Here is a 12,809-nt window from a genome sequence, read left to right as displayed (position 1 = left end):
AGAGTTACCAGAGAAGAAAATAGCTACAGCACCCCAGAAAGAGAATTTGGCATCATCCAAAATTTATAATGCTTTAAACTGCTTTATATTTAGATATGGATAAAACTGAAATTTTGGAACAATCTAAAATCTATTCCAGATTTGGAAAAGGCTCAACAGTTAAAAAACAAAAACAAAACAAAAAACAATACATATTACCATGACCCAAGCACCATAACCACCGCAGAGAAAAAAAAACACAGAAATCCCTGGGTACTATAACCACCACAGAGAAAAAAACACAGAAATACCTGGGTACTAGAGGGTCCAACTGCTCGCCTTGGAACTTTGATGTCGAAACCACTTTTGGGGTCTTTTTCTCCTCTTAATGCTGGGTCATTAAATGGCTCATGTCCTGCTTCCCAATCACAAACTGTCTTTCTAATGGCCTGAAGAACACTAAAAACACAATCCAAAATACTTTAGTATTCAGAAAAATAAAAATGTAAGCTTCACAACCACATGAGATTAAATCTCCAAAAGGGGCTATATTTTAGCAAATATTCTTCCAAGTGATACTTCAAGAGTACCGTATTTAATCAAGTACAATACGAGGTATCCGCCTCCGCCTCCCCCATCCCCTCCCTCGCAATCAGCATGGGGAAAAAAGCCCCTCAATTATATCTGCGTACAAGAACACCGTATTAAATATATTGTCTATCATTAAACTGATGCCAAAAGCAGTATATGATCAGTAATGGAAGCCAACTATTAAGCTGATTAAATGCCACCAACACTAGGTGTGTGCACTAATTGTATGTGTGGACACATGAATAAACGCTGGAGCTTATTGCTCCATAGTTTTGTGCTCCCAAGCACACCATTTGAAAGTGTGCCTGGGAGCAACAAATTTCGGAGCAATTAGCTCCCGGGTTTATTCACGCACAGAACATGGAGCCTGGTCAGAGAAGCCGACTAGGCTGGCAGGGGACCCTGGGAATCAGCCTGTCAGCCTAGGGCTTCTCTAACCAAGCTCAATATGCTGCAGAGGGACTGGCTGGGACACAAGGGTACTTCAGCACAGGGCTAGCTGGCAGGAAGCCCCAGCACTGAAGCACCCTCATGCCCCAGCCAGCCGGTCAGTGTCTGCATGTGTGCTGCTGCACACGAAAAAGCTCTGCAATAGGATAGCACTTGTTTTTACACACAATACCCTGCTGCAGAATTTATTCGTTTCGTGTGCCCTAACAGAGCCACAGGTGTAGATGCCGAGACATTTATTGCATAGTTAATTAGTCAACTGCACAGTAAATGTCCCATATAGGTGCACCCACTGAGCACGACTATAAAACACACAGCCTATGCTGGGCAGACATTCTTATGGATAAGTTAGTGCAGCCCAGCTGAATAAGATGTATGCCAGTGCCCACTGAGCACTGCCCCCACACCCAACACTGGGTCATTCAAGTCATAATGAGCCACTATATTTTATACATTTTTACTTCACTCCCTCTTCATTCCCACAGCTGAGCTGTGCCATTCTTTTCCATTTCCAATGATTCCTGTTTCTTCACCAACCTCAAATGTCTGGCAAACACCACCAAATGGAGCCCCAACCTCCACCAAGAATCCCTGTTGTCCTCTCCTTCAGCCTGTTGCATATGATTAGTGTGGCCTCGCCCTCCATGAGGTGGAGCCAGACCCAGGTTGTCCTGAGCCTCATCTCCATATACATTTTTGGAGGATCCCAGGACTCATAACAGAAACGCCTGGTTCCAATCATGAGCGGAGCATAATCATCACATGGATCCTCTGTGTGGGGTATCTGGAGTACACATACATACTGAGAAATGATGAGCTGTAGGGTCACCACGACTGGAAATGCTGTTGGGACCCAACCCAACTATATGGTAAGTTGTGAGCCTCTTGGTTTTCGACTAATATCATGCATAGTAGGTGCATCTACACATGTGTTTTACTGTGGAGTAGACTAATTATCTCTGCAGTAAAGCATCACCATCTACACATGCATTGGTATTAAGGCTCAGTAAATTCATTAGCTCCACCATAAGATAGTACTGTCCACAGCAGTACTATCTTACAGCAGAGTAATTAGTTGTGCTGAAACGCATGTGTAGATTGTGATGGGCTGGCTGGGGCATGAGGGTGCTAAACGGCTGGGGCTGCCTGCTAACTGCCCCCCACTTTAGCACCCACATGCCCCAGGCAGTCCCTCCACCACCTGACACCACCACCCACAGCCCGGGGCTCACCGCTATACTCCTGCCAGCCTGGCACTACTCTGCCCTGGCTCAAAGTGCTGCTATCCTGGACACATGTGTAGGTGCTCGGCCCAGGAGCTGTGTACTCTGGCATAAACTGTGTCAGAATTTATTTCTTCACCTCAGTTGCATATGTACATGCACCCAGTTTGTATTATGTATACACAGGTACAAATGCGCTGCTTAAAAAAGTGTGTTTCTAGAGTACCTGTGCTAAAACTTGCAGCAATTTCAAAAAAGGTAAACTGCATTAGTTCCAGATGAACTAAGTCTATGGGTACTATGTGCAAATTCCTGCAGCTGTGTTTATTTCAAGGTCAGTGTTTTCAGATTTCCTCCTCAGGTTTGTGCTCAGGGAGAGCAGGTTCTGACAGTAAGGAAGGGGTTTAGGGGCTGCAGGGGGAAGAAGTTGGGAGGGGCAGAGGGCAGAGGGGCTACCTAATGCCCCAGGTTTATTTTCTCTGCTGTAGCTGTGGAAGAAATACAAATTCAAGGCATACCTCCAATGACTGATTAGATTCTATACCTGGAAAACAAATCTGTACATTTTCCATATACAGTCTAATTACTGGGGGGTCATCTTCTATTCAGGATTGTCTTTATTCAAGTAAATGCAATATTTAGCTTTTGTCACCGATAGCTAACTTTGGCAATATACAGAGAGAGAAATAATTTAGGGCATCATAATCCAGTAACATGGAGGCAAACATAAAACAGCATTCAATGGCATTTACCATAGGATAAAGCAGGCCTGAGGAATAAACAGATAATATTGGAGAAAGCTCCTGTTTTCAAATATTTTAGTAAGGATTACAGTAAGTTAATGATATATTTTAAATTGTCAAAATCCAAAGAGAACAAGAGTATTTTGGAATGTAATGAGCATTTAAAAAAAACAAAACAAAAACCCCACATGTGAAGGGTTGGAAATACAACCCTCCAAATTCAAAAAGTTCATCAGTCCTAACACCATGAATACTATGTATTGAAATGGACTGCAATCACTTGTTACAAGACTTCTAAACATTGCATAGAATACAGAGTGATCAAATGAACTTCACCTCCCACATTCAAACATATAGGAAAACGTTGCTTTCAGGGCTCAAGAAAAAACATTCTTGCATACCTAGAAGATCTCAGCTGGCACATTAAATATATTTATTTCATTTATTTAAAAAAGCCACCACAACACACAGTAAAACAACCTATTTGCAAACCTAAAGATTTGGAATAATTGGAAGGTTTCTACCATGCCTTGTATTTTTTGTGGAAAATGGAAGAATTTGGCATTAACGTGACCAACCAGTCAACAGCGTTCACCTACAAGGTCCTTCAGCAACAGGGTAAATCAAAAAGTATGGGTCACAAGTCAACACAACAGTTGGATGCATTAAAACAAGGTCAGGAATGGAACTAATGGCTTCCAGGGAAAAGAAGACTGGGTAAGTGGTGAGTAAGGTCAGCAGGCTAAGGCATCATAAAAAGCTGAGGAATAAGTTTACAACAGGATGCCATTTGGGCTGGGGAGCAGAGGACAATACTGAAGTGCTAAGGACAGAGTGAACTACTAGAAAATGAAGTACTGAAATCATCAGTGAGGCTGCCACCAGTCTCTCTAAAATAAAAAGGAAAGACGCTGAAAACAATTAGTGGTATTGGTAGCATTACACTTCATTACCTCTTCTGGTTGTCCAACTTTAAATTACCAGTCAGCAATGTTCCCTCTAAGGTCTAGCGGTCCGTGAGCATGCTGTGAGCGCACTGCTTCAGTCCGTTCCCAAATTGGTCCCACCTCCCACTTCCAGCGTGCGCAGCTTCGGTCTGCCCCGCAATTGGTTCCCCCTCCTTGTGGCCGGTAGGTAGGTGTGCGCAGGTCCCCCGTTGTTGCGCAGCATGATTTTTTTTTTTTTTTTGTGTATGGCCACACATGCGCGCAGCTTAGAGGGAACACTGGCAGTCAGCACCTTAATTAAAATACTCCAAAAAACCCTGGCTTGGGATATGAAAACTAAAGTTTAGATAGGTGAAAGTTAACACTAAGCAATTTTTAAATAGCAGAATATGTGGGGGAAAAAAATGGATGGTGGATGAGAATGTCTCATTACCTCTGAATGACATTTTTCTTCTTTTTGATGGCCTGTCTTAATGGTTCTCTAAGTGTGACTTGGGAGAAGTCCTGAAGAGCAGCATAAATGGTATGGCGGATCGCATGGTTAAAGACACTTTCCATCCTGCCCATCAGCACCTGAAGGCCTTTAATCATAGCAATAACCTGGAAGGAAAAAAAAACATTACATTACATTACATTACATTATGTATCCATGCATGTGTATGTGGAAACAAACTTCTCCTTCAAAACAAAAAAACTACAATCTGATGAAAGAGAATGGAAAAGTCCAGATCGCAATGAAATAAACAGATTTCTTTTACCTCGACCAAAGCAAATTTCTCCTCACTGGTATAATTGTATCGTGTTGCTCTTTCATACTCTTCTGCATTGTCAGGGCAATCTTTATTTGAGTATTTGTCAGTTGGATGCACTAGCTTCCATGAATACTGCAATGCACATAGGTAAACAAAGCAAGATATGAAAAAAATGAACTGAAAAAGATATGCAACAAAAATCCCACACGATTACCATTATTTAAAAGCAGATATTATTTTAAGCAGACTTTCATCACTCTTAGGGGGACTTCAAAAGGTAAAAAGAATGCCACATTACTTTAATATCCTACATTAAGTTCTAAGACAACTTTCTGACAGAAGTTACATGGCAAAATTAATACTTTCCAGAAGATCTATTGGACAGATTCCTCCAGACTACAGCTTTTATGTACCTGCAGCCTGTTTAGGTTTAAGCTTTGGTACAGGATATACGGTGTTAAGGCATGAGTGCCAGAGATGCAGAAGGGGTAACTGCAGCATCCTCTTTCAACTGCTCCCTTATATTTAAACAAGGTGTTGGCCGAGTCAAAGGTGCAGATTTTCTAGCTGCTTCCCTAAGTGAAATCTGCTTTCAAGACAAGTTGTTAAAAAGATGAAGAACAGATACAACTAAATCATCACGCTTCCTTATCTTGTCTCTCCTTCTCCTTTTCTTTAAAGCAGGGGCCAGTGATTTTACAAGCTGCAGGCCAGAACAGCCCAGCTCCGGTCCAATGCAGGCCAGGTGGCTTCAGCAGACTGGAGCTGTGCCCACACTATTGCTGCTTCCCCACCCTTCCCTTGACTCCCTGGCTGCAGTGCAGGCACAGCTTCCAGGCAGTAGCTTGCTGAACCAGGAGCAGGTAGCTGCAAGCTACATCTGTGCTGCTGCCTCTTTCTGCTCCCTTTCCTCCCAATGCCACCCCCCCTCTCCCTGCCAGGAAGAACCCACTCCAGCACAGCTCCCTACCACCTGGAAGCAATGCCTATGCCACAGCCCAGGGAGAGGGAAAGAAGTGGCACTGATGTGGCCCATCTCCAAGCAAAGCCCCCAGTACTGGCACATGTCTGAAATCACCTGGCCTGAGTTGGACTGGAGCTGGGAGGGTGGGGAGAAAGAGCAGCAGTAGCACAGGTACACCTGAAAACTGCCCAGCCCTAGCACAGTTCTTTGCTGCCTAGTGCTAGCACAGGCATCAGCAAAGCTCCACAGCTCTGCAGGCCAGATGCAGTGAAGCCGTATGTTGCTGACCCCTGCTTTAAAGTGCTTTTCTCCTTTATTATCTCTGTTTATTGGCCTCTGAAGCCAATGGGAGTCTTTCCATCCATTTTTGTGGGCTTTAGATGAGGCCACCTTTGCTTTCACTTATTCACCAAAAATATCTAAATGCAACGGTTTGGTTTTCCTTGCATCATGTGTCATCTGCTGTCTAATTTTGGGAAGTGCGCTGGTAATGCAGTTTATGACATATGAGTTAAAGTTGCACTCTAGGAAAAATAAACAGTGCTTTAAAACCACAAAACGTGTGTTCAAAAGCAAAATAAAAAATGGCTGCCTATGACGCAAAGGAGATCACCAGATCTTAAATTTAATGCCATCCACCGAAAGACTACTGGACCTTTGCCACTTGATCAGCACAAGTGTTACCAACATCATGAGAGAACACCACTTGGGTCCACCCAGAACCTAATCTATCTTTGTGGCCTCTCAGGCACCTAAAAGCTGCATAAATTACACTCAAGTAGCTAAACATGACCCCAGTTCCACCTTGTGCAACAGCCAGAATTTGGCTAAGACATCCGCAATTCTTACAAGTCCCCATCTTGGCCTGAAACATCCCCATGACATCTGGACTTCACTTACTGCATGGGCTCAGAGGCAATCCAGTACAACCACCTGGGCATATCCTCCTGCCACCATGACAAGGGGTAGGTAAAATACGGCCCCTGGAGCGATTTTGCCCAACCCAAAGTGGGTCCCTTGGCCCTGCCTGCCTAGGCACAGGGGCAGCCTGGGCCATGGTGCATACAGCTGGTCCCACCCTGCCTGCGTGCTCCTGACCAGCCTCCATGGAGACTGGCCCTGGTCTCAGCCCTGGACACAATGCCATCACCAGGGCTCACACTGCACTGCTTCACACATTACATCCCAAGCCGAGTCAGCAGGGCTGGAGGCTGCTACCCTGCACAAGCATCCCGGGGTGAGCTGCAGGCTGGCATGGCACAGGGGAGCCACAGCACTGCCTGACTCCCCTGGCCCCGGCCCAGTCCTGGCCACCACTTCCAAGTGCGTGGCAGGTTGAGTACTGCCCACCATCCCAAGCAACGTGGAGTCACCACCAAGTCCACCCCCACCTGCGAGCCATGCGCCCCAGGCCAGGGGAGGGGACGGGCAAGGGGAGAGGTGAGGAAGGCTACGTTCCCCACACTTGGCAGGCTCAGTGGTGACATGCAGCTGTCCCCTGCCCATCTCCCTCGCCATGGGTGCTGCAGCCCCCTAGTAATGGCTAGCAGCAGCTTCCAGCTCTACCCTAGCCCCATGCTATCACCGCCACAAGATCCTAGCTTTGGACGTAGCACATGGCCACGCAGGGAGCCACAGAGTGCATGGTCAGGTAGGGAGCTGCATCCCAGGCTGAGACTGTGAGGCAGTGACAGTGCGGGGCTAAGCCAAAGCAGAGCTGCAATCCACCCCCTACATGACCCTGCCCAGGGAACCCACACCTGTCACAGGAGTGTGTAGGCAGTGGATCACAGGTCTGACCCAGCCCTGGTCCCACACTGTCACCACCCTGTGATCCTGGCATTGCCCACCTGTCCCACTCCTGAACACCACTGCCAGGGGCCCAATCACGTATAGGGAGTTTTGGTGAGCTGTTGCAGGGGAGGGCACTGACCCAGCCCACAACAGCTCAAAATGGCCTACGTGGTCCTCAGACCCAAAATACTTGCCCAACCCTGAGTTAGCTGCACAGGCAGGCATCCTCTCCAAGTGTAGAGGATCCCTCTTCTCTTGGTGGATCAGATTTAGCTGGAACCAGATTTGACAAAAGTGCATAAGGCAGCCGCTAAAGTTCTCAGTAGGAAGAACTGCAGGGGTATGAGCACCTGGCCTTAGTAGAATAGGATTCTCCTCTCTTGGTGTGCATGCCTGCCTGCTGCCCTCTGCCAGAATAGGAACTCTACACAGCAGCAGGGTGGGACAGAACCAGGCTTCCTATTGAGAGAATGTACTCAAGATGTATGGGGAATGGACTCTAAAGGCCTTAGAGGTATTTGGAATGAGACAATTTTGGGGTGAATCGGCTTTGGACACTTAAAAAGTAAAGGTAAGATCTGAGCCCACATCTTGCCCGGTTAAAAACAATGGTCCACAAAACAAAAGGAGAAGAATGAGCACAAAGATATTTAAAGTGAAGTGTACACCATTGAACCTTATTGTGCAATCTGCTCTCCCTAAAGCTCCCTCTTGCCAATCTTGCCAGGAAACATACCACTTCCATAACATGCGCACTCCATTGAGATAGGAGCTGCAGCCCCTGGAGGGAAAGATCAAATAGTTTCCGATACTCCGCATCTGTTTTCTGAGCTTCTTGACGTCCAGATCCAGTTACCACCTGGGACAAAGTTAAATAAATGCAAGCTTTAAACATATGATGTAGCACTTCGTTTTGGAAATGAAAAAGAAAATGCTGTTTACACACAATGCACCAATTCCAGCCCTTTTTAAATCCCAGATACAAACTTAGCTATATATTTACAACAGCCAGAGACAGAGCACTGGTATTCTATCATGCCCAAACACCGCTGTAGACCAAATCAATAAGTAAGGCCTCATATCTATCTTATTGAGAGGGAAAAAATGAAAAATATGTCTTTTTGAACACTGGTCTCTTGACTTACACTTTTATTCATAATGCTATGCATATATACAATGCTGACAAGTGCCACCTGAAGAATGCCTTCCATATGAAAGCATCCCAACAATGCAACTTGACCCCAACATTAACTTTATCCCAACAATGCAACAGTCCAATAAAAGATATCACCTCCCAAAATCCTTGCCTCTAAGTTATACAAATTCAGCATGAAAGGCAGCACTGTGACCATAGTTCACGCCTAGAAACTTGCACATAAACATGAAAAGACAGCAGCCCAGCCTTCTACGCAACTTTCTTTGATGCAGCTGGTTAAATAACAGAGTGCACTGATGTGCTCTGAACCTTACCCACATCTCTTACCTCTAACTGTAACAACCATTCATTACTTAAGTACTGTTTGCACAGAACAGGGATACAGTCCCATACCTCGCTATTGCTGTAACGAGCCAGCTCTGAAATAAAGCGCATATGGTCCTCTCTGATCTGGATCATCTGCTCACAGATATTATACTGGGGGCTGCTGCTGGAAGAAGTGCATGTCCATCTATTTCAGGTGGGGAGAAAAAAAAAAAAAACACAACATATTAATTTTGATGTTTATGAAGGGATACAGATACCAGAACTGATATAAAGTCCACCACAAAGCAGAAAATGTTGTTGGCCATTTAGTTCTTCATTATCTTTTTTAGGACTTGTGTTAAGGTTTCTTGCTCACCCTAGGTCAGGAGAATTAGAAATCGGATGCCCTCCTGAGCCCATACAATTCTCTTTAAATGTAAAGACTGATGCTGATCCATACACAAAGCCCTTCTTCCTCTTTATGGAAGCACAGGACACAGGAGCTACCCCTCACAACTGCCTTAAAGTATCTTTCTTTACACCCTAGAACCTATCGGATACTGTATGTTTCTGAAAGTACTGCATACTTTACTAAAAAAGGTGATAACAAGGACACAAAGGACATGCTACTAGTACCAAGAGTGCCAAGTTAAACAATACACAATGAAAGAAAAACCCCAAGCTTATGCCTTAGTATCTCCATCCAACTGTTGCTTTTTGTCTTATCAGATACATGCAAGTTGCACAGCTTTTTTGCAAGAATTAAAATGCAAAGCACTATATTTAAAATGATTCATAACTACATGGGAGGGAAGGTCTTAGGACGAGCGCAGAGATGCTCACAACCAAAAATACAATGGTGAAAATTCGTGTGCCAGTTGTATCTTCCAACCATGGTGTTTTGGTGCACACTCATTGACAATCTTGCGAAGAAGGGACGCAGACTAAATGGCTGCTCCAAATATACTGTACACATGCCTATTGCCATGCACTAGAGCTCACCTTAATACAATCCTTCATTTCTTTTAAAGAAAAGTTACACATTTAAAGGAAAGAAAGAAAAATTGATTAGTGTAAGGTGAAAGTTTAAATATTCTAGCACTAAATTTATTTCTCCCAGCCCAACAGGATAGAACAGAACTGACAGAAATGAGTGGTAATGGTCCAAGGACGGGCTCGATTATTTGTGCATGGCATGAAAATAATGGCCGTTTCTAAGCAGTTCCTATGGTTATAGTTGCAATTTAAAATAGCTCAGTTCTAAAAATAACACTCCCAGCCAACAAAGTATCCACATTATCACCACATGGCTGCTAAAGCAGCCAAAGGACAAGTCCTCAGTTGCCAGAGACCCACTGACTTCAATTGGACTTCATGACAATATCACATAAGACTCTGTCCCTTCTCCATCCACAGTGTTTGACTGCGTTCCTACCTGGATTTGTTTTCCTCATAATGGGCACTGGTCTTAATGTATCTTGCCAGTTCAATCTGCATGTCACCAAACAGTGGAACCACTTGCAGCTGCTGTACTCAAGAAAGAAAACAGATAAGTTTTAAAAACTAAAATAAATCCTTTTAATATTTGCATTTATGAACTTATTTGGTTTCAGATGACCAGTAATGTGGCTTTTCTTAAGAGACAGACAGAACTAAGAATTTAGCTTAGTCAGACAATAAAAATAGCACATAGATTTTAAATTATAGTACTTAATTACCACTTATTTGGCTGAAAAGTAATACTGTATAGTTCAATAGTTATAAAAAGTCGCCTTTAAATATAAAAGTTAGAATGTTTAAACTGTAAAAGAGTTACTTTTCTAACCAACCTTAAAAAACTTGTCTATCTTGGTCAAGTTTATCCTTTTCTTTGCATCTAGTTTATAGATGTTGCTAACACTTCCATCCATCAGGTACAATCCAAAACCCATTACCTGAAAACAGAATAAACCATATATTTTTTCAGTGCAAGACAAAGTCATAAGGAATAATTTAGTGTTAATTTACATAAAAACACATTACTGGTTAAATAAACACTCATAAGAAAAAACAAGGCACTTCCAGTGGAAAATGAACCTCATGAATACACATTTAATTTTTTGGGCTATACTTCTGATTTACAGTCATAACAGCATGAAGTAATTTTGCAATTAGTATTGGCCTGATAAATATGAGAGAGAACAGTTTCACTGCATAAAGGTCAGGCATATTAATTTAGATGGGATAAAGGTTTGGTTTTGTGGGGTTTTTTTCATTTGTCTGTTTCTAGATAGGTATTTGAATTCCTATTATTAAAATGATGGATATAGATTGTTACATAACACCAGCTTAGGTCAAACATGGTCAAGTTGTTACTTTTTATAAACCTTAGGTTTATACATAGAAAAAATCTGATTCATGCTAGAAAAAATTAAGTTTAATCCCAGAATCAAATTGGCTATAATTCTACGCTTGCAACACATCTCAGTACTGGAAAAGTCTGAAGCAAGTGTGCTGCCTGTAGCACTGTACAACACTGTCAACAACCTACTGGGTAGAAGATGTACATTCTGAAGTTCACACTTGGTGCCACCATATTTTACCTTTTACCTGACAAATGGGACACCCATGCCCGCTACGGGACAGGGAAGTCCGGGTGAGGGTGACCCCCTGCCCTCCATTAATGCTGACTTCGTGAAGGAACATCTCGAGAAGCTGGATACCTTCAAGTCAGCCAGCCCTGACAATCTTCACCCCAGGGTACTCAAGGAGCTGGCGAGCATCATAGCCCAGCCTCTAGCACGGATCTTTGAACACTCTTGGCGCTCTGGTGTAGTGCCCGAAGACTGGAAGAAGGCCAATGTGGTGCCTATCTTCAAGAAAGGGAGGAAAGTGGATCCGGCTAACTATAGGCCCATTAGCCTGACTTCTATCCCAGGGAAGATCTTTAATAAAAGTTTATTAAAGAGGCCATCCTTAATGGACTGGCCGACGCCAACATCTTAAGGGATAGCCAGCACGGGTTTGTTGCGGGTAGGTCTTGCTTGACCAATCTCATTTCCTTCTACGACCAGGTGACCTATCACCTGGACAAGGGAGAAAAGATTGATGTCATATATCTTGACTTCAAAAAAGCCTTCGATCTGGTGTCCCATGATCGCCTCTTGGAGAAACTGGCCAATTGTCGCCTTGGGTCCTCCACGATCCACTGGCTGGAAAATTGGCTCCGTGGTCGGACCCAGAGGGTAGTAATTGATGGAAGTCACTCATCGTGCTGTCCTGTGACCAGTGGTGTCTCCCAAGGCTCTGTCCTTGGACCCATACTGTTCAACATCTTCATTAATGATGTGGACACTGGAGTCAGAAGCAGACTGGCCAAGTTCGCTAATGACACCAAACTTTGGGGCAAAGCATCCACACCAGAAGACAGGTGGGCGATCCAGGCTGACCTGGACAGGCTCAGCAAGTGGGCGGACGAGAATCTGATGGTGTTCAATGCCGATAAATGCAAGGTTCTCCACCTTGGGAAGAAAAACCCGCAGCATCCTTACAGGCTCGGCAGTGCTATGCTGGCTAGCACTATGGAAGAAAGAGACTTGGGGGTCATCATTGACCACAAGATGAACATGAGCCTGCAATGTGATGCTGCAGCTAGTAAAGCCGCAGCATCACATGGACGAGGAAGTGAAATGTACTCTGTCCAAGTTTGCAGATGACACAAAGCTATGGGGAGAAGTGGACATGCCGGAGAGCAGGGAACAGCTGCAAGCAGACCTGGACAGGTTGGACAAGTGGGCAGAAAACAACAGAATGCAGTTCAACAAGGAGAAATGCAAAGTGCTGCACCTAGGGAGGAAAAATGTCCAGCATACCTACTGCCTAGGAAATGACCTGCTGGGTGGCACGGAAGTGGAAAGGGATCTTG

The 12,809-nt window shown here is 44.2% G+C and overlaps 1 protein-coding gene across 1 annotated transcript in view; it reads right to left on the bottom strand.

Annotated features, from left to right (window-relative positions):
- The window catches only part of CYFIP1 (cytoplasmic FMR1 interacting protein 1), a 96,464-nt gene that overhangs the window by 74,768 nt on the left and 8,887 nt on the right, over window positions 1–12,809 (bottom strand). The window contains 7 exon segments of the mRNA XM_025195564.1: window positions 291–438; window positions 4,367–4,533; window positions 4,692–4,817; window positions 8,180–8,302; window positions 8,993–9,110; window positions 10,341–10,432; window positions 10,735–10,839. Of these exon segments, the coding sequence (XP_025051349.1) occupies window positions 291–438; window positions 4,367–4,533; window positions 4,692–4,817; window positions 8,180–8,302; window positions 8,993–9,110; window positions 10,341–10,432; window positions 10,735–10,839 (879 nt within the window).

Source organism: Alligator sinensis, unplaced genomic scaffold (genome assembly GCF_000455745.1).
Source record: "Alligator sinensis unplaced genomic scaffold, ASM45574v1 scaffold144_2, whole genome shotgun sequence".
Lineage (NCBI taxonomy): Eukaryota > Metazoa > Chordata > Crocodylia > Alligatoridae > Alligator > Alligator sinensis.
Note: the sequence above shows the minus strand (reverse complement) of the source record. Positions and strands in the feature narration are given on the sequence as shown.